Here is a 22,080-nt window from a genome sequence, read left to right as displayed (position 1 = left end):
CCTAATTACTGATGGCTCTTATGCATGATTTTGCATGGACACTGTTTTTTCCCCCCCTCCCCCACAACAAACACTCTGAGAGGTGAGTGGGGCTGAGAGACTTCAAAGAAGTGTGACTGGCCCAAGCTCACCCAGCAGCTGCATGTGGAGGAGCGGAGACGCGAACCCGGTTCCCCAGATTACGAGACTACCGCTCTTAACCACTACACCAGTGTTTCCCAACCACTGTTCCGCGGCACACTAGTGTGCCGTGAGATGTTGCCTGGTGTGCCGCGAGATGTTGCCTGGAGGGAGGCGGGCGAGTCGGGCGGCGAGAGGCGGGGTGGCGGCGGCGAGGAGAGGCCGCCCAGCGCGGGGCTCTCGCCGTCTGCCTGCCTGGCTGCCTGCGAGCTCGGCGGGCAGCGCCTCCGTCCGCAGCGCCCGCCTCGCGGCTCTCATTCCCTGCCAAAGCTCACCCAGCCAAGCCGCGCTCTCCTTCCTGCCTCGCTTTGCTGCCTCCTCCCCCCCACCCCCAAAGCTTGGAGGTTCCCCGGCAAGGGGGAGGGGAAAAAATTGAAACTTACACTTTCGTGCGTCCCTCCCGGCGTGACGCTGCGCGCTGACGTCACGGGGCTGTAATGGTGGTGTGCCTCGAGATTTTTTTCATCAAACAAGTGTGCCTTTGCCCAAAAAAGGTTGGGAAACACTGCACTACACCACACTGGCTCTCTTGCATGGACACTGTTTGTGTGGGCAAAAGCTGGTTGCCTGACATCATTGTGACAGCCAGTGATTGACAGTTGGGCAACCTTGTCAAACATGGCCCCCAGAGGGTGGGAGAGATAATGAAACAATTAATTAAACAATTGATGGCCTTTTAAACTGGGGAGGGGGCACTTATTGTTTTTGTTTGTTATCATGATATATATATTTGTGGTTTTTTTATGTTGTAAACTGCCCTGTGATCTTCAGATGAAGAATGGTTTAGAAATTTAATAAATAATATTTTTTTAATGTATATAAAAAACCACCTCTCGCCACCAATGAGCAATATATTTTACATTTTGACAGTAGGAGAAACAAGAGAAGAGGAAGACTTAATTCACAGTTTTGGTATATGTGTCTGCTGGAGACGGGCAGAGAATGCATGTTTGTTTGTTAGTTTGAATAAATATTATTTACAGATAGGGGTGCCAACTGACCAGGAAAAAAAAGCTCCTCTTGAGTCCCTCATCACAGCGAAACCTGCAGAAATCAGCAGGCAAACCTATTTTACAGAGGAGCCTGCAGATCCAGCTGCTGCTGCGAAAGCCAGAGCCACAGAGTTCAGCTGGAAAGTTGGCAACCCAGTTTGCGGCGCTCTCCTTTCATCTGCCGCATGCAGCCACCCCGGAGCCAGCTGAAGACAGAGACTTGTGGCTTTGGGGAAGTCAGTGGGATGCAGCAACACAGATGGCAGGGATTGCCTGCTCTTTGGCTTCGTGCAACTCAGGTCTCATGATTCTCCATGGGCCATCCCACATCCTGCTCAAGCATCAGAGGATGAGGTAACTCATTTTTTACCCTTTTTAAAAAAAGAACCTCATATCTGGTTGTGCAGTCCGGAGACCAGTCTCAGAAAGACCATGTGGGGCTTTACTGTTTGCATTTTCTCCCTGCTTGCTGGTGAGTGTCTTTGGAAATATTTTTTTTAAATGGTTGGAGTTTGTACATATGTGCTTCCAGGCTTCCTGTAGCTCTATTGAGTAGGCAAACTGAGGCCCGGGGCCCAATCACCTTCTAAATCTGGCTCGCGGACAATCTGGGAATCAGCGTGTTTTTACATGAGTAGAATGTGCCCTTTTATTTAAAATGCATCTCTGGGTTATTTGTGGGGCCTGTCTGGTGTTTTTACATGAGTAGAATGTGTGCTTTTATTTAAAATGCGTCTCTGGGTTATTTGTGGGGCATAGGAATTTGTTCATTTCCCCCCCTTCAAAATATAGTCCGTCCGCCCCCGCAAGGTCTGAGGGACAGTGGACTGGCCCCCTGCTGAAAATGTTTGCTGACCCCTGCTCTATAAGCTTGGCTAAAATAGTCCCTTCATCTGGTTTGATGCTTGTTGGAGACTCAGCTCATGAACGTCACTCTCTCTATACAGTGGTACCTCGGGTTACATACGCTTCAGGTTACATACGCTTCAGGTTACAGACTCCTCTAACCCAGAAATAATACCTCAGGTTAAGAACTTTGCTTCTGGATGAGAACAGAAATCGTGCTCCGGCAGCATGGTAGCAGCAGGAGGCCCCGTTAGCTAAAGTGGTGCTTCAGGTTGAGAGCAGTTTCAGGTTAAGAACGGACCTCCGGAACTACTTAACCTGAGGTACCACTGTACTGCCTTGAACAGGTAGGACCATAGCTCAGTGGCTCAGTACATACTTAGGGAGCAATCCAAACCCAATATACCTTGGGATGAGTGAAGTTTGGAAAGTGGAGATCTCCAGCTGGGCAAAGCCAGGGCTATGCTAGCCAAAGTCCTGCATCCTAACTCAGCTAGAGATTCACTGGTTTAAGTCCTCCATCCTGACTCAGCCTTCTCAACCAGGGCTCAACCAAAGAAGGGGTAAATCTAAAAGAAAGACAGGGGTGTGGCCAAATAGGACAAGGGGAGACTTATCTTTATTCCAAACTTGGTTCAGATTGTTCACCTGTAAAGCTCTGATATTGTGATGGACATTGAAAAAAACATGTTCCGCATCCCTTTCTTTTCCTCTGATTACTTTCCTTGTTGTGTTGTTAAGAAGCTTACAAATAAAAATTACTAAAAAGAAGCACCTGAAATATCTTGAAAAAAACTTCTCTGTCTGAGACCACGGAGAGCATCTGTAAGTCAGAGTAGGCAGTATAGGGGTTAAATGAACTAACTCAGTGTAAGGTAGCCATGTGTGATGCGGCTGATGGCTTTGCCCACTGTTTACTTCTTGTGCTCCAACAAGATATTTGGCGGATTGTTTTTAATGATAATTGATTCTGAAAAAAATATGATCATTCATGAATTGGTGCTAGAACCTATTTGTTTATTTCATAAAATTTATACACCGCACGATAGTTGCTAGGTTCAACGCAGGGGCAATCAGAATAAGGAATCTGACGGCAGATTCAGGACTTTAAATTGTGCTCTTATATCAAATTTCCTTTTCTGTGTATACTGTAATGTTTTACTGTTGCTATGGCCATTGGCTAATGCGAATAAAGTTTTATCTGTCTATCATCTCAAAATGGTTTCCAAAAGATGAAACAGTAAAATCAAGAAAAAATGGCAGCCCTACCTTAAAACATACGGAAGTTGGAATACTAAAACAGATTGAAATGACCTTGACTTTCTAAGCATCAGGGTAGGCTTGTCTCAACAGGAATGGTTTTAGTAGGTGTCGAAAAGAGTACAGCGAAGGCACCTGCTTAATCTCAAGAGGCAGGGAGTTCCAATGTCTAGGTGCTGCCACACTTTTTACCAATGTGGAACGGGTATTATGGGGCACCTATAATAGTGCCAATTTGAGTTAATAAATAGAGAGGAAGGGCACCCTGACACAGAATCATACTATTGTCGAGTTGGAAGGGACCTCGAGGATCATCTAGTCCAACCTCCTGCAATGCAGGAATCTTCCACCCAACATGGGGCTTGAACCCATGTCCCTGAGATTAAGTGTCTCATGCTCTACTGACTGAACCATCCCTCAGGGCTATAACCAAACTCTTTGTGTGGGATTCGGCTAGCTGTCTTCTAGTGGTTTGAGAGTGCATTAGCTTACATCTCAGCTCAGCCCTTTACTCATGAGGTGACCTTAACCAAGCTGCTTCTATCAGCTTCAGCCTCTCCCCTGCCACTCCCAAGTACAGTGGTACCTCAGGTTAAGTACTTAATTCGTTCTGGAGGTCTGTTCTTAACCTGAAACTGTTCTTAACCTGAAGCACCACTTTAGCTAATGTGGCCTCCTGCTGCCACTGCACAATTTCTGTTCTCATCCTGAAGCAAAGTTCTTAACCTGAAGCACTATTTCTGGGTTAGCGGAGTCTGTAACCTGAAGCGTATGTAACCTGAAGTGTATGTAACCTGAGGCAACTTTACACTAGTGTTATCAGGATTAAGGAAATATCATATAAACATACACATTTAAAGCACCCCCTGTCCCCGGTCCAAAGAATCCTGGGAACTGTAGTTTTTTAAGGCTGCTAGGGATTTCTGCTTGGTGAGGGGCAAACTACCATTCCCAGGATTCTTTAGGCAGGGAGTGTGTTTTAAATGGGATATAAATGTGTGGTGTGTATGGAGCCATAGTTTAAGAGGGATCTTGTTTCAGCAAGGGCTTGTCCTTATGTAGCTGAAACAGTGCTAGCTATGTCAAAGAGGGAAGTAGCTTCTTCAGGGGAATCCCAAGGTTTGCAGAAGTACAAAAAAGGAGAGAAACCGTAAGAGGAGCCTTCCTCCCCACCCCCTACTGAGGACTGAGCATGCTCCGTGGCTGTTCTAGAGAAGTGGGGAACCAATGGGAAGCTAGTGCAATGGGAGAATGGAACGGACTACCTGGAAAAAGGCCAGGGTGCCAGCCATGAAAAAGGAGCTCCCCATGCTGCAGCATTTTGTTGCAGTTCCCGCTTAGTCTTCGTCACACAGTATGCCTTGTGGATGAGTGGGGATAATGATAATAATAATAATAATAATAATAATAATAATAATAATAATAATAATAATAAACTATTTTACTTTTAAAAGACAACTGAAGGCAGCCCTCTTTAGGGATGTTTTTAATGTCTAATACTGTATTGTTTTTAATATTCAGTTGGAAGCCGCCCAAAGTGGCTGGGGAAACCTAGCCAGATGGGCGGGGTATAAATAATAAATTATTATTATTATTATTATTATAACCCCCATCTCCTCAGCCTAAAGCCAACACCCAAATTGCTACTGTCTTGAGACCGTGCATGCAAACGGCTTTGAACACCCATGCAACATGCATAAAGTCATGTTGCTGTTATGGGTGGCGCCGGTGATGTCATGTGCCTTCGGCTTTGTGCCGATTTAGCTGTGCAAAGCTGAGGTTAAGCTAAGGGGGTTGTGGGTCTGTCTTACGTAGGGGGAGAGGGTCCCCTTCTCAAAGCTGTTCTTTGCCGAGTGTGACGGGGGGTTTGCCCATGTGTTGGAGGAACTGAAACTGCTAGCGGAGTCTGTATTTGTGTGTGTCCGGTGGGAGGAAAGGGGGTGGGAATGCAAGATGGTGTGGCAAGAGGAAGTCGCAGCAGCTGACAGGAAAACTATATGCACTGTAACCACCGCTCTTTCAGCCTTCACACAGTCTAGTGTCCCAGATAACCTCTCCCTTTCCTTCAATGCATCTAGTCCCCAGAATTCACAGCTTGCCCTCATTCCACAAAATAAATAGAGGCTAGGAACCTCAAGCTCAGGGGCAAAATGCAGCACTCTGGGCCTCTTTACCTGAGCCTCAGGAGTCTCCACAGGTGAGACCTCTTCTCCAGGCCCCATCCTCTCTGCCTAGGTTGTCCCCCTCACTTGTCCTGTTCAATGATCTTGTCAAAGACCCAGAATTGTGGTGATGCTTCTCACTTGGTGGCCTGCATGGACCCCTACCATGGATAGCTCAGTTGGTTGGAGCATGGTACTGGTAATGTGGGAATATTCAGGGTGGCAGGAGAGGATATATTGTTTATCAATATCCTTCCTAATTTGCATTACCAAGTTCCTTTACTCAGCAGAGTTTACATTCCCCTTCTAACACACAGCAGCTAGCTGGTTGCAGGCTTGTGTAAGCCTCTCACTATCATACAGATCAGTATTAAATTGTATGTTCCTGGTAAGTTCCCTTTTATCCCTCTTAAAAAGAATAAAGGCATGGCAATCTTATTTAAAGTCAGTAAAAGTTGTTTACTCACATCAGTTCACAGTTGGATCCCTGAAGGCAGACTTTGTTACAAATATGTACATGTGGATCTACCCCATATGGGGGGTTAATCCCAGTGCTTCTGCTAGCTGGGAAGCTAGCATTTCTAGCTGGTCCAATGACAAAAAAAGTGAAAAAGAGAGTGGCAGCATACCTTTTGTTACCTGGGCAGGTAAGGTAACGCCCACCTCTAGTCACATGCAAAAGGAAGGATGTTCCAGCCCAGGAGGAAACAGGAAGTTTCGACCGGCTGGATCAAACATCCCCTTGCATGCCCACTCTAGGAAAACAAGGAATGTTGTATTTGACTGCTCCCAGTGGATTACATCCCACAGATAATGCCAGCATTGCCGGTTCGGTCCCTGGCAGCTGCATATTCCTGCATTGCAAGGGGTTTGACTAGTCAGTCCTCAGGGTTCCTTCCAACTCTATGATTCTATGAAATATATATCTGTTACTCTGACCATTTCTTTTTTGCCTTTGGCCTTGCCAGCCAATGATATGCAGACCCCAGAAGGATGCCCAAGAGGGAATGCAGGCCTCAATCTGAAAGTGCTTCCCCATCATTGCATAGAAATTAACTACTTGCAGCTGTACCCTGCTTTTCCTTCAGGGAAGCGATGCATGAGGTTACTACCCATTTTGTTTTCAACAGAGCCTTAGCGACAATGACTGGCTGTAGGGCAGGCATGGAGCTTCATAGCTGAATGGGGATGTGAATCCAGTCTCTTTCAAAGGGATGGGGAGAAATTTGATTCAGTTCACATTTATAGCCAACTTTGTCACATTTGCACTTTCAGAAACAATGGGGGAACTGAAACACAGCCACCCTTTGAAATTTGCGCTTCTCCGAATTTTGCAATGCCGTTCTCCAACCAAATCATCTTTGCAAAATGCATTGATGAGGAGAAAGTGTGCCCCCAAGTGAATATATATTTGAAAATAATATACAAAAATGTGTGTGTGTGTGTGTGTGTGTGTGTGTATATATATATATTGCTTTGCAAAAATGTGTACATGTGTCAAAACTACATAAAATGGGGTAATTTTGCAATAAAATTATATATAAATAGAGAGAGAGAGATGCAAATCTCTGCAGAAATGTGAAGAACCAACATTAAGATTAGAAAAATGAGAAACTGGGAGACCCAAAATGACAGATCCTTCTATCCTTGTTTCATCCCAATGTACCACACCACGCTGGGTATACCCAAAATAAAGCCAACCTTGTTTATTTTCATGACAGTTCATTCAAATTGCTTATTGTGAAAGTCACACATTTTTCCTTTGAATATATACAATTATTCAAATTGTCTTACACTCTCTCCGCAAACCTTCTTGCAACAGACCTCTAAGGTAGGCCAGGAATTATTATTAACCCTTTCCCCGCTTCCCCTCAAATACTGATGTTGATGTTGATGAAAAGTAGTGTTCTGAAAACCATCTAGCAAACTCAAGTTTTAAACTGGCAAAAACAACATAGGGTAATACCCAACGTTAGTCACACTCGAAAGCAAGCCCATTTAAATCAGTAGACTCTGATAACTTGTCCATTAGTTACAGTGGGTCTACTCTGCGTATGATAGAACCAGTCCCCAGGCAATCTTGTGACACCTTAACAACAAACATTTAAGTTTTGATACAAACTTTCAAGCTATTATGAACCTGTTAGTTTCTAAACTGCCACGAGACTTCATGTTATTTTTGCTGCAGCAACCTATTTCACTACTGTTTTGGAAGGTCTGCGTCTAGGCGTTCCTGATTTCGCACTTACAGACAGTGCTATCCTATGAGTCACACGTAGGTCTGCGTAAACACCGTATATTTAAAACACATGCCCCCCTCCAAATTCTGGGAACTCTAGTTTGTTAAGAGTGCTGGGAATTGCAGCTCTGTGAAGGACAAGCTACATAGTTCCCAGGATTCTTTGGAGGAGATCGTGTGCTTAATAATAATAATAATAATAATAATAATTTATTATTTATACCCCGCCCATCTGGCTGGGCTTCCCCAGCCACTCTGGGCGGCTTCCAAAAGAATATTAAGATACTATAATACATCAAACATTAAAAGCTTCCCGAAACAGGGCTGCCTGTTAAATGTGTTTGAAATGCATGGTATGTACACAGCTTGGACCCTATTAAGTTCAGGCTGAATCCCAAATTAATGTGCTGGATCTCAGCATCAGTCTCTTAGCTACTACACAGAGACTGTATCAAACCTCCCCACAGACAGATCCTGTTCCATTAACCAATAATATCAGGTGGTATATAAATTCAATTAATAATAATAATAATAATAATAATAATAATAATAATAATAGTAATAATGGACTCAGCTACATTAGTCAAAAAACAGCGATTTGATTGTGTTATAAACACGCAACACCAGATGGCACCAGAGAGCACAAAACATTTCTATAGTGTTTTTACATAGGTTTCCCCCCCTTTCGTTCTAACAATTTAGTTTCTGACTTTTTAATAGCGTTTTTTCCCCTGTCTGTAGTTCCACCCTTGGTTGCCACCATTTTGTTTTATTCTATTTTTAAATGTCCTTTAGAAGTGACACTCCTTTACACAAACGTGATGCTCATAAATATCTTTTTAACAACAGACTGTGAGCCAGCCTCCCCTCTCTCTTCCTCAGAGGTGATTGGTGCCTATCCATCTAGGCACATATTCTCCCCTTTAAATGGAGAGTTTACCCTAAGAATGGTAAAAGTGATGATCAGAGTGCCCTTCAATAAAAGTTCTCTGGGTGGTGTATGGCAGGGTCAAAATGGGATCACACAAGTAATTCTTGAATTATATAAGTGTTGTCCAAAAAGCTCAGGGCAGTATAATTGGCTTCTTCCCCCATCTCACTTTCCGTGGTTAATTTACCCTTTAAAGCTGGCAAGGCAGCATAATATTACCGAAAGCCTAAGAGCATAAAGGAATTTTTCCAAAATGCTTCTGATAAAAAGCTTTCTGAAGGTGGCTGACAAGCTAAAACATAAAAAGCATAAATAGTAAAATGTGTTTAAAATACAATTATCTAAAATAACAGCTGATAGGCTATACAAGTTTAATCCCTCGAGTTGTGTGGGACCAGAGGAACTGGTTGCAACTTGATATTGATTGGGGAAAGGCTAACAGGCTTCCTCCTCTCCAGAAAAAGTTGAAAGGAACATATTGTTGTTGTTGTTGTTGTTGTTGTTGTTGTTGTTGTTGTTGTTGTTGTTGTTGTTGTTATTCCATTTGAAGATGTACCAAGGAAGTTCAGAAACAAATAAAAGTCAACAGCAAAATACCAGGAATAAAACGAAAACAAAAAACAAAATAAAAACACAACTACCAATAAATTAAAATATATAGCAAAACAACATTAAAACATCCATAATTAAAATACATAATAAACAAGCCCATTAAAACAGCAGAACAGTTAAGGCCATTATGGCTTTGTTCTATGCTTATCAGGCTATCTATGTTGGGTCGGAAAATGCGACAGTAGTTGCAAGTTAGGAAGCCACTCCCTTCTTACGAGAAGCAAGTTTGCAGTGCACAGAGAACTCCTTCAGGCACAGCTGGCCCTGTTGTTACCAAGAGGGAGGCAGCTGCCTCAGGCAGCAAATGTGGAGGGCGGGGAGCAGGAGCGAGGGGCTGGAGGCCAGCTCTGTGGGTGCCACGTGGCCCTCGCCCGTGCCCTGTGAACTAGTCTGGCTCCGGCTTTGGGGAAAGATTCAACAGCCATTCTGGGCAACTGAAATGGGGAGAGTGGGGGCAGCTATTTTGTTATTTGACACGGGCAGCAAAATGCATTTTGTGAGTCACACCCCCCTCTTTCTCTGCCATCCACACAAGCAAAGGGCAAGGTCAGAGTTCAAGGACACGTTCCAGCCAGGCAAAAACACTGAAAGCAGGGCCAGCAAAGAGGAGTTCCAACACTAAAATTCAGGGAACTCCAATGAAGCTGAACGTTTGAGGAAGATTCAGGGCAGCACAATAAAGTATTTCTTCATACAGTGCCTAGTTGAACTCGGGAACTCACCCTAGTGGTGGCCACCAACTTGGATGACTTTAAAACAGGATTATGGAGTAGAAGGCTATTGGTCAGAAGCAGTAAAGGCTCTGAATACCAGCTCCTGGGAACCACAGGAGGAGAGCGTCTCCACCCCCATTGTTCTGCCCGGACACTGAGGTCCAGTGCCGAGGGCCTTCTGGCGGTTCCCTCACTGCAAAAAGCCAAGTTACAGGGGACCAGGCAGAGGGCCTTCTCGGTAGTGGTACCTGCCATGTGGAACACCCTCCCACCAGATTTCAAAGAACAACTACCAGACTTTCAGAGGACATCTGAAGGCAGCCCTCTTTAGAAGAAGAAGAGTTTGGATTTGATATCCCGCCTTTCACTCCCCTTCAGGAGTCTCAAAGCGGCTAACAATCTCCTTTCCCTTCCTCCCCCACAACAAACACTCTGTGAGGTGAGTGGGGCTGAGAGACTTCAAAGAAGTGTGACTGGCCCAAGGTCACCCAGCAGCTGCATGTGGAGGAGAGGGGAAGCGAACCCGGTTCACCTGATTACGAGACTACCGTTAAACAGACCACTGTATTTTAATACTTTGTTGGAAACCGCCCAGGGTGGCTGGGGAGGCCCGGCCAGATGGGTGGGGTATAAATAAATAAATTATTATTATTATTATTATTATTATTATTATTATTATTATTATTATTATTATTATTATGTTTGGGTCTTGCTTGCAGTGGCTGACCACTTTGAGAACAAGATTTGGGACTAGATGTGATGTTGAGCTGATCCAGTAGGCTCTTCTTTTGCTTTTGGGCATGGCTGGGAGTGGTGCATGGCCTTGGGAGAGTTCCGAGGGCCTGACAGAGGGGCTTGGAGGCCACATGTGGTTCCCCGCCCCTGGCAGATGGAAAGAAGGCTTGCCTTGTGAGAAGGGATTGTTATACCTCTGGAGTGACAGCGTTGTTTTCTTTCCCTCTATACTTTTCAGCAAGCGCCGCCACTGGGACAACAGGTAAGAGATTTCAGCAGATCATCACGGGGTCCGGAAGGACGGCTTTGTTTTCTACGAGTGATTCACACATATGGAAACAGCTATGCAGCCAAGCGTGTGAGAAACAACAAGTGCACTTGGGCCTTCGAAACCACTGGGTTTCCCCACCCCAAACTCAACCTGTACCCCTGGGGAATTGGCCTTTGAGTCAATGCTTTCGAGCTGGGAAGGTTCACCCGACTTTGCCTTTGAGCAAAGACCGAGGAGCTCTTCGTCAGGTGCCACACCAAAGCAAGACTCACTGGGTTTCCCCTCTCCCTCTAGGCACCAGCTCCTTGTTGTGATACAGTAGTCTGATTAAGGCATCCGTGTTCTTAAAATCTGGGGGAAGTACGAGGGAGGCTGCCCACCCAGAAGAGAACTCGCCTTCATGGGCACATGTTAGTCTAAATGCATCCCATTGCGTACTGTCAGAGGTTAGGGAGGGAGCTACAGTCTGACATCTGTATTTATGCACGGCTATGCAAAGGAAATGGGACGTGGGTGGCGCTGTGGGTTAAATCACAGAGCCTAGGACTTGCCGATCAGAAGGTCAGCGGTTCGAATCCCCACGATGGGGTGAGCTCCCATTGTTCGGTCCCTGCTCCTGCCAACCTAGCAGTTTGAAAGCGCGTCAAAGTGCAAGTAGATAAATAGGTACCGCTCTGGTGGGAAGGTAAACGGCTTTTCCGTGCGCTGCTCTGGTTTGCCAGAAACGGCTTAGTCCTGCTGGCCACATGACCCGGAAGGTGTACGCTGGCTCCCTTGACCAGAAAAGCGAGATGAGCGCTGCAACTCCAGACGGTCACGACTGGACCTAATGGTCAGTGGTCCCTTTACCTTTAACTTTATGCAAAGGAAGCTGCCTTATACCAAATCAAAGTATTACTCCTTCTAGTTGAGTACCATCAACACTGACTGATAGCGGCTCCCTGTGGTTTTAGACAGGTGGTCTCCCCCAGTCCTACCTGGAGATAATAATAATAATAATTTATTATTTGTACCCCGCCCATCTGGCTGGGTTTCCCCAGCCACTCTGGGCGGCTTCCATAGAAACCAAAAAACACTAAAATATCATACATTAAAAACTTCCCTGAATAGGGCTGCCTTAAGATGTCTTCTGAATGTCAGGTAGTTGTTTATCGTTTTGACATCTGATGGGAGGGCGTTCCACAGGGCGGGCGCCACTACCGAAAAGGCCCTCTGCCTGGTTCCCTGTAGCTTTGCTTCTCGCAATGAGGGAACCGCCAGAAGGCCCTCGGCGCTGGACCTCAGCGTCCGGGCAGAACAATGGGGGTGGAGACGCTCCTTCAGGTATACTGGGCCGAGGCCGTTTAGGGCTTTAAAGGTCAGCACCAGCACTTTGAATTGTGCTCGGAAACGTACTGGCAGGGTGGCAGAGATGGCAGGGTTTGAACCTGGGACCTTCTGCATGCAAAGCAGATGCTCTACAACTGAGCTATATGGTGTGTGTGTGTGTCCAGATGAACAGTGGATAGATCATTAGCAGATGTAAATAACTTTTATTTCAGCAGGTGTTACTTTTTCCTCCGGCACCCACATACCAATCTTTTCGGTATTGTTGCTTTGCTGAAATTTCCCTTTACAAGACAGAGGACAACTCTGATGTGAAATTACTTGCCGCTTTCCTAATCATTCTTTGGGGCTGAGCAAAAAAGACTCCACCCCAATTCTGCACCCTGTTTGCAGGTGGTGAAATTGGGGTCGAGGCATTTTGTTGAATTTTGTTGTTTTTGGTGGTGGAAGGATTCATCAACAATTTCTTGTGAGGGTTCACTATTCATACCTGTGGCAGGCATTTTGTGGCCCACCCCTCACAATACCCTCACCTAATTTTGTTTGGGGGCATTGTGTGGGACAGGGGCCTCCACTATAAAAATGGCGAAGCAGATGTTTGACAAAGTGACCTCTTCTTACAAGGGGGCAGGGGGCTAAAGGGGAAAAAATTAGGTGAAATTTGAATTAAAACTCTTGTGAAAATGCTTGGTCTAGGTCTCCTTCCTCATGAGGTCCACTCATAGCCTCTGATACAGGCTTCCTCAACCTTGGCCCTCCAGATGTTTTGAGACTACAATTCCCATCATCCCTGACCACTGGTCCTGCTAGCTAGGGATCATGGGAGTTGTAGGCCAAAAACATCTGGAGGGCCGAGGTTGAGGAAGCCTGTTCTGATGCCATGTAACCTGGAGATCATGAATAGGGGAGGGCTATTGTATTCACATTTGCAAGTGGGAAAGGGTTATCATGCTTTTCCATTGAGATTGGACTGGTCACTGTGAGAAGAGATTGCTAGGCTAATTGGGCTTTTGGCCTGATCCGAATCAGAATCATGGAACTGTAGTGAAGGGACCACAAGGGTAATCTAGTCCAACCCCCTGCAATGCAGGAATCCTTTGCCCAGTGTGAGTCTTGAACCCATGACCTTGAGATTAAGAGTCTCATGCTCTACCAACTGAGCTGCCCATCTAATGAGTCCCCTCAGATCTTAGGGCTTATCCACACTTATTTTTTGTGCCACACTTTCCAGGCACAGCTCTGCATTTTAAAGCTCTGTGTCTGAGCATTCTCCCCACCCCACCCCACCCATTCTGGAGTCCTCCCCACAAAAACCCGCTCTTTAAAACTGAAGCACAACAAACGCCAATTCAGGTTTTCTGCAGATTACTGTTCGCTCCGATTCAGCAGTAAAGAGTGGGATTTTGCGGGGAAAGCTGTGGAGGGAAAAGAATAAAATAAAGAGTGCTCAGACACGGAGCTTTTAAGCACAGACTGTGCCTGGAAAGCACGGAAGGAGGGTAATTGTGCATAAACCTGATTCTCAAGAAGAGGGACAACTTGACGACAAATGGTGACGCAGTGCCCTCTGGTTGTGATCTGGGGTCACTGCATTCTGCTGCTGCCTTGACTCGAATGGGAGAAGAGAAGCTGATAGCGTCCATGACTGGTTCTTTCTTCTCACATCCAGGGCATTATGAAGACTGCTACCACATCACCACAGGCATCATGATTGCCATTGTGGCCGGAGATGTTGCTCTCACCTTGCTCTTCCTCATCCCTGTCTATTACTGCATACGTCCAAAGGGCAGCAAAAACAGTGACTCTGGTAAGTGAGGCACACTCAAGCTGGTCTCCTGTGAGAAGCAAGACAAGTGAAATGGTGGGATCTGTTCTGGAGAACTGTGCCAATTTGAAGGAACGGCTCTTTGGAAGAAGGGGCGGAGGAAGGGGGTGTGGTGGGGCGGACCGCCCTGGGTGTCTTTGTTGAGGGGGGTGGCATTTGGTGCACCGCCAGTGACTCCTGAGCCTACCCCAAGCCATTGGGGGAAGGGGGAGCTGCGCCATTTTGCTGGTGGCATTCCCCCTCTTTCCCTTTGTTTTGACAGCTTGGGGGATGCTTTGGAGTCATGGGCGGGTGGTGCGCCAAATGTCCGCCATCGGCGGCTTGCTCTGCCCCCATGGGTGGCTTGCTCCGCCCCTGGCTGCAGGGTGTGCGCGCCACTCCGTACACCTGAGCGGCTATCCTGCACCTGGGTGGGCACCCTCCGCATCCCACCCCCCTCAGGGGTGTGCCCTGCCCCCCTCAGGAGTGCACCCTGCCCCCTGGGAGCGCGGGCATATGCTCTGCCACTGTTTGGAAGAAGGGCAGATTCATAGCCCTTAGCGTCCCACAGGTGGTTTCTGAAGCCTGTTCTGCGGTAGAGTAATTTTTATTGATTGACCTCCCACTTTTCAGCCAAGGAGTTCAAGGTTAGCAGACTTAGCACCTCCTTTCATTTTCCCCTAACAATAACTTCGTGAAATAGGTTAGGCTGAGAGATTATGACTACACTAAGGTCGGCCACTGAGTTCCATGGCTAAGTGGGAATTTAAACCTTGGTCTCCCAGGTCCTAGTCCTTTGCTCTAACCTCTACACCCTGCTGGCTTTCATAAAAGGTCTGACTGAAAGTGCTAATAATTAACACACACTCCCCCAAAAATGGGTAGGATAGATACAGGGCAGAAGTTATTCACATTTTTTCTTTTATTTATACATTTTAAGTTTATACATTTCACTAATTTTACAATCATTTTGACATTTCAAAACTTGACTTCCTTCCCCCTTTTTCTGTGGTTCCTTAAATTTGTTTTTAATATCTTCGGCATATCCAAATTAACTTAATTTACTCATTTATTTGTCTTCTTTAAATATATGCTCTTATCAAACTGCAGGTTATTACAATAATCCTGTCCATGTTTTTATCTGTTTATAATTTATCTGTAAATAAACCATTTCCATTCTTTTGTTAAAAAAAGGGTTATCTTGATTTTTTATTCTTCCGGTAAGTTTCGCCATTTCTGCATATTCCATAAGTTTTTGTATTCATTCTTCCTTTGCTGGGACTTCTGCTTCTTTTCATTTTGGGGCAAGTAACATTCTTGTTGCTATAGTAGCATACATGAATAAGTTTCTATACATTTTAGGTAGTTCTGTCCCTATAATTCCCAAAAGAAAACCTTCTGGGTTGTTGTTGTTTTTTACAAAGTTTATTTTAAACATCCTTTTCATTTCATTATATATCATTTCCCAGTAAGCTCCAGGGCAGAGGTTATGAGAGATGCAGGGCTGCCACTGAAAGCTGCAACCCTGCACTCTCCCTGGTAAGGCCTAGTGGGGCTGGCATAGGACAATTTGTTGCCTGAGGCAAAGGACAAAATGGTCCCCTGCTTCCGTATACAGTGGTACCTTGGGTTAAGAACTTAATTCATTCTGGAGGTCTGTTCTTAACCTGAAACTGTTTTTAACCTGAAGCACCACTTTAGCTAATGGGGCCTCCCGCTGCCACCGCGATGCTGGAACACGATTTCTGTTCTCATCCTGAAGCAAAGTTCTTAAGCCAAGGCACTATTTCTGGGTTAGCAGAGTCTGTAACCTGAAGCATCTGTAACCCGAGGTACCACTGTACAGAAGCCCTGCAAGATCTTGCCGGAACCCAGAAGCTGCAGCTGTGCGACCCTGGTTAGCAAGGCTTGGGTGGGGGTGGCAATGATGGCGGGTGGCATGTGTAGGGGAGCACCCTTCTATTTTGCCTCAGGTGGCGAAATGGAATGGGCCACCCCTCTCTGCTGCTTTCCTGGATAGGGATGGGACGATGCAGCACAAGACAGAGGTGGGTTCCCTGGTGAGAGTGCAGGATCCATTGGCAGTAGTGGTTTGATGTTGTTTAGTCGTTTAGTCGTGTCCGACTCTTCGTCACCCCGTGGACCAGAGCACGCCAGGCACTTCTGTCTTCCACTGCCTCCTGCAGTTTGGTCAGACTCATGTTTGTATCTTTGAGAACACTGTCCAGCCATCTCGCCTTCTGTCGTCCCCTTCTCCTTGTGCTTTCCATCTTTCCCAACATCAGGGTCTTTTCCAGGCAGTGGTGTTTTACCTTTCCGGTTTACCTCCCCAGGTAAGCAGCAGCAATGCCATTGTAGGGAGGGTAGCTCCTTTTTTTATATAACATTTTATTAATTTCCCAAAAATAACAAAGATAAAACAATAACAATATCATATCGAAACAAAGCAAAACAAAATGACTTCCCCCTAGCCCCTTCCTTGGTTCCATTGTTTATCAACATACTGCATGTCCATTGTAAAGTTATAAACCATTGAATTACTTATTGTCCATTCAAAAGTACCATATTTTTCACTCTATAAGACGCACCAGACCACAAGACACACCTAGTTTTTGGAGGAGGAAAACAAGAAAAAAATTATTCTGAATCTCAGAAGCCAGAACAGCAAGAGGTATCGCTGCGCAGTGAAAGCAGCAATCCCTCTCGCTTTTCTGGCTTCTGGGATAGCTGCGCAGCCTGCATTCGCTCCATAAGATGCACACACATTTCCCCTTACTTTTTAGGAGGGAAAAAGTGAGTCTTATAGAGCGAAAAATACAGCAAATTACAAGTAGTTTTAAAACGCTGCTAATGTATTAAACTGAGTACATTGCTTCTGAATATATGCAACAAACTCCTCCCGTTCTTCCTTAAATTCGTTATTGTCTCTTCCTCTGAGTTTCATTGTCATTTTTGCCATTAATTTAACTTGCCAATCTTCTTTAACTGGGACACCTTCTTCTTTCCAATGTTGTGCTAATAATATTCATGCGGCCATAGTTGCATACATAAATAGATACTTTAGTGATCTTAGTCAATCCACTCCTGTAATACCTAGTAGGAAAGGTTCTGGGTTTTGTTTTTTTAAACAAAGGTTATTTTAAACATCTTCTTCATTTCATTATAATTCATTTCCCAATATTTCTTCACAATTTTGCAATCCCACCACATATGAAAAATTGTCCCTTCTGTTGTTTACATTTCCAACACTTACTTACTTTCTTTTTGTACATTTTTGGTAATTTGAATAGAGTTAGATGCCATCTATACATCATTTTCAGGGAGGGTAGCTCCTTGGCTGTGCCCGCTATGCAAACCATTGAACTCTCTGTGCAAACTTAGCCCCCATATCCGGCCTAATTGTGAATCTTTCCATTTTTCTCCAGGAGAAATGCACAGTTATGTGAACGTGATTGGAATGAATAAATGACACTCCTTCCCATTTGGATCTCACCACAAGTATCCAGTAGACATGACCAAAATCAGCAACTCTACAATACATTCGCTGGCAGGGGGGGAGGTCCGCTTTGTGTTGGGTGGGCTGAAACCTGACATTTTGGGTGTGCGAGGGCTTTGGTGTTGTGTCTCTTAATGGGCAGAATTTAGCTCCATCTGTTGATGTGCATTTTGTTGTGAATTTCCACTGATACAGTGATTTTTTGTATATTTTTTATCACTAGCAAAAGCCTTTTTATCCAAGCTTTATATATGTGTTTTTGTACATACTGAGCTGTCTTCAACTAAACATCGCTCAGAGGAGACCTGTTAAAATTAATAGGCCTAAGTTAGCCATCGTCATTTATTTCAGTTGGCCCTCTTTAAGTAAAAGTTAGTTGAAAACAACCCATAATGTGGCTGGAGCTTTGTATTGCAAAGAAGTATGAATTTCGAAAAATGGCTGCATTTCAGTTTGTGTATTGTTTCATAAAGCGTAAATATAATAATTGAATCATAGAATTGTAGAGTTGGAAGGGGCCACAAGGATCCTCTAGTCCAAACCCCTGAAATGCAGGAATCGTTAGCCCAATGTGGGGCTCGAACGCACAACCCTGAGATTAAGAGTCTCATGCTGTACCACCGTATTTACTGGCACTGACATAATAGGTTGAGGTGAGGGAAGAAATGATGGAATCAGTCACTGATGGAACCCAACCCAACCTGCTAATTAAAAAGGGAAAAAATCCTTGCTGCTTTTACAATTAAAGAATTAATATTAATTAATTAATATTAATTTTGTGTGCATGCACATGAAAGCTCATACCAAGAACTAACTTAGTTGGTCTTTAAGGTGCTACTGGAAGGAATTTTTTTTATTTTGACTATGGCAGACCAACACGGCTACCTATCTGTAATTAAAGAATTGTTAGTTAACAGACAATAGAACCAGTAAACGTGGCCTAAAGGAGATGATTTCTAGACCTTGTAATATAATGGCTGGTTTTGTGTGAAATATAAACTGACTTGATACTTGCTCCCCTATCCCATGTACAAATGCAACTAACTGGAAGCTGTCTGCCTGGAGGTCGGGCAAATCCCTGTTAGCACTCGGATATGGATTCTGAAGCTCCATTATTGGTTAAAACTTATCTTTTACCCTGTTGGGTTGGCACCCTTAACCCTACTGGATTCCTACCAATCCAAATGGAAAGCTACACTGCAGGAAAAGCTAAGAGGCTTGGGGTTTCCCTCACAGGCTCTTATAGCTGTAGGTTATGAGGAAGCCAAAGCAATTATCCGCCAACAAATTTGGGATGTGGAATTGCAGTGCCATGTGAGCGAGATGAATAAACACCGAGCAGACAGACAGACCCAAAAAAGAAAATAACAGAACACCTCTAGTCATCACATACAGCTCCCAAGTTAAAACAGTACAACGCATCATCAGAGATCTACAACCTCTCCTGGACAATGACAGTTCTCTTTCTCAAGCTGTGGGAGGAAGACCTTTCATTGCCTACAGACAGCCACCTAATCTTAAACAACTTGGCAGGGGGTTGGACTCGATGGCCCTTGTGGTCTCTTCCAACTCTATGATTCTATGATTCTAACTCCTAACCCACAATAATACTACAACCAGACTTAACACGGACACTGGCACCAGAGCCTGCAATAAACCCAGATGCCAACTTTGCTGCCACATACACCCGGACAACACCATTACTGGCCCCAACAACATCACACATACCATCTCGGGACTATTTAATTGCTCATCGTCTAACATTGTGTATGCCATCAAATGCCAACAGTGTCCTTCAGCTCTCTATATTGGACAAACAGGCCAAACCTTACGCCAAAGAATAAACGGACATAAATCTGACATCAAGAATCACAAAACAGAGAAACCAGCAGGAGAACACTTCAATCTCCCAGGACATTCTATACAAGATCTCAAAGTAGCTGTTTTACTACAAAGGAATTTCAGAAATAGACTGGAAAGAGAAGCTGCTGAATTGCAACTCATTACCAAACTTAAAGCCATGGAGAGACCTGGTCTGAACAGAGACATTGGATTCTTATCTCATTATACATGACTAAGCCATTTCTCACCTTCTCACCCCTTGCCTTTTCCTGTAAGACCTATTACAGTCGTTAAGAGTCGTCAACAGGCTCATCTCAGCTATCTGCCAATCTCCCATTCCCACCACCCTTCTGAGTAATACCCCTCCCCACCTTCTCACTATATAGAAGGATCTGGCAACTTCTGTTTCAGTGTATCTGAAGAAGTGTGCATGCACACGAAAGCTCATACCAAGAACTAACTTAGTTGGTCTTTAAGGTGCTACTGGAAGGAATTTTTTTATTTTGACTATGGCAGACCAACACGGCTACCTATCTGTAACAAACACCCAGCAATAAAAGATAATGGGAGTGGATTTACCCCAGCAAATTATTTGTCAAAATTACAAATAGCTAAATACAGACGGTCATTTACCCTCGCTATATTCAACGTGCTGCCATCTGCCTTACTGCAGGGCAGATATGAGGGTAAACCATACGCAGAACGAGTCTGCCCCTGCTGCTTGATGGAGGTAGAAACTGTCTCTCATGCCTTGTTATGCTGCCATTTCTACGGGGATATAAGCTCGGTGTTTATTACTCCTGCTATGCAAAAATCTCCAAATGAATCTGAACTTCAATGTCTAAAACCCCCGGTAGAGGACAAGGATCCTGAGATCACGTTAAGGGTAGCCAAATTCTGTGTGATTGCCATAAAACATAGGGAACAAGCTATGCTATCATAATGATTAAGGCCTTAAATGGTAATTTTAGGTTATATTTTAGTGACTAAGTTTTAATTTATATATATTTTTAGCTGTTGCTGTATCTGTATTGTCCCTGTTATACCTAATTGCAAACTCAAATGTATCCCTATCGTGTTTTATTACTTCCTTGATATTGTATGTGAGCTGGAATTGGTCTGTGACCAAAATAATAAATTCATTCATTCATCCATTCAACTAACTGGTTGAGTCATAAAGCTGACTTCTGCAACTTCTAGCAGAAACATGTTCTAAAATTCCTTGGATTGAGACTGTTATTTTGGTAAAAAAAAAAAATGCTTCTGTGTGTTTCCTCTGAAATATAAGGGCACAAGGGGAGTCCAGGTGGATCGGAACAAAAGGGCCATCTAATTCAGCATCCTGCCTCCTGTAGGGACAGGGCCGACCCAATACATTTTGCTGCCTGAAGTGAAGGGCAAGTTGACACCCTCCTGTACCATCTGCAGAAGCTCACTTGACTAACAGTTAAATTTTCAACACCGGGAATAGGACATCTTCCACTGTATCTGAGGGCAGTGGGTTGCACAGGCACACACCTCCCAGCACCTTGCCACCCCTTTCTGCCTCTCAGCATTTGCCGCCTGAGGCAGTCATTTCCCTCTGCCTGATGGTAGGGCTGGCACATGGATTGGCCTGCCCTGCTGGAAAAAATAATAATTCATGAACAATGTGCTATTCCACATGAAGCCTCAAGATGGTGGTACTGCATACGTCTGCTATGATGATTCGCATTCAGCTTATCTTCCCTTCCTGCATCAGGCTTGCAGTTTGTGGAACTGCATTCTCTTCCACAAGGTCACCTTTGGGGGGCGAATTTAGCAGTCAGACCTCTCTGCAATGCTGTGGGATGTTTATATTCAGCATATGTGATCCAAAGATAAAAACGAGCACGACAAGTTTCTCTGTCTCGTTGTGATGAAAGGTTTTCAGAGGCCCATCTTTTTAGCAAAAGGATAGCGATGAGATCTTAGGATACAACATTTAATTGCATCCAGTCTTTGATATACTAAACTGTGTGAAAAAGTCCATAAGAAGGAAGCACAGAGAATTTGTAGCTTATATAGTAACAGCAACCAGAATAACACATGCAAAAAAATAAAAATAAAATGAAGGCAGATGGGTATACAGTGGTACCCTGGTTTGCAACCACATTGGATTACAAACATTTTGGATTACAACCATGTCAAACCCGGAAGTGTGTGTCCCTTTTTTTGGATTACAACCCATTTTTTTTTGGATTACAACCCATTTTTTGGGGGGAGGCCTCATTGGCAAAAGTGCGCCTTGGGTTACAACCTGTTTTGGTTTACAACCGGACCTCCAGAAGGATTATGGCTGTAAACCAAGGTACCACTGCACCTTCTACCAAAGAATGGTATGAGAAAGTCTGGGAATGGCAAAAACAACCCTGAGGTAAAAAAAAAAAAGGGCAACAGAAGCAAGATACTGTCTGGAGGGAAGTTGAGACATTTGTATTCAGTGTAACAGGTTTAGGAAGGACATACAGTGGTACCTTGGGTTAAAAACTTAATTCGTTCTGGAGGTCCAGTCTTAACCTGAAACTGTTCTTAACCTGAGGTACTACTTTAGCTAATGGGGTCTCCTGCTGCCGCCAAGCAATTTCTGTTCTCATCCTGAAGCAAAGTTCTTAACCCGAGGTACTATTTCTGGGCTAGTGGAGTCTGTAAC

The 22,080-nt window shown here is 44.5% G+C and overlaps 1 protein-coding gene across 2 annotated transcripts; it reads left to right on the top strand.

The window, feature by feature from the left end:
• The first annotated feature begins 1,419 nt into the window (after window positions 1–1,419).
• Window positions 1,420–18,265, top strand: HCST (hematopoietic cell signal transducer). Of its 2 annotated transcripts, none has more exons than XM_081203646.1 (4): window positions 1,420–1,644; window positions 10,909–10,932; window positions 13,937–14,074; window positions 17,500–17,634. In XM_081203646.1, exons 1-4 carry the CDS (start codon window positions 1,605–1,607, stop codon window positions 17,538–17,540), a joined length of 243 nt encoding a protein of 80 aa, XP_081059772.1. In that variant the 5' UTR covers window positions 1,420–1,604; the 3' UTR covers window positions 17,541–17,634. The 2 variants fall into 2 exon arrangements, with proteins under 2 accessions (XP_081059772.1, XP_081059771.1); XM_081203645.1 differs by having other exon boundaries at window positions 1,447–1,644; window positions 17,497–18,265.
• The last annotated feature ends 3,815 nt before the right edge of the window (window positions 18,266–22,080 follow it).

The sequence above is a fragment of the Podarcis bocagei genome (assembly GCF_964188305.1).
Source record: "Podarcis bocagei genome assembly, chromosome: 7".
In the NCBI taxonomy this organism is placed as follows: domain Eukaryota; kingdom Metazoa; phylum Chordata; class Lepidosauria; order Squamata; family Lacertidae; genus Podarcis; species Podarcis bocagei.
This window is presented reverse-complemented; position numbering and strand designations above follow the sequence as displayed.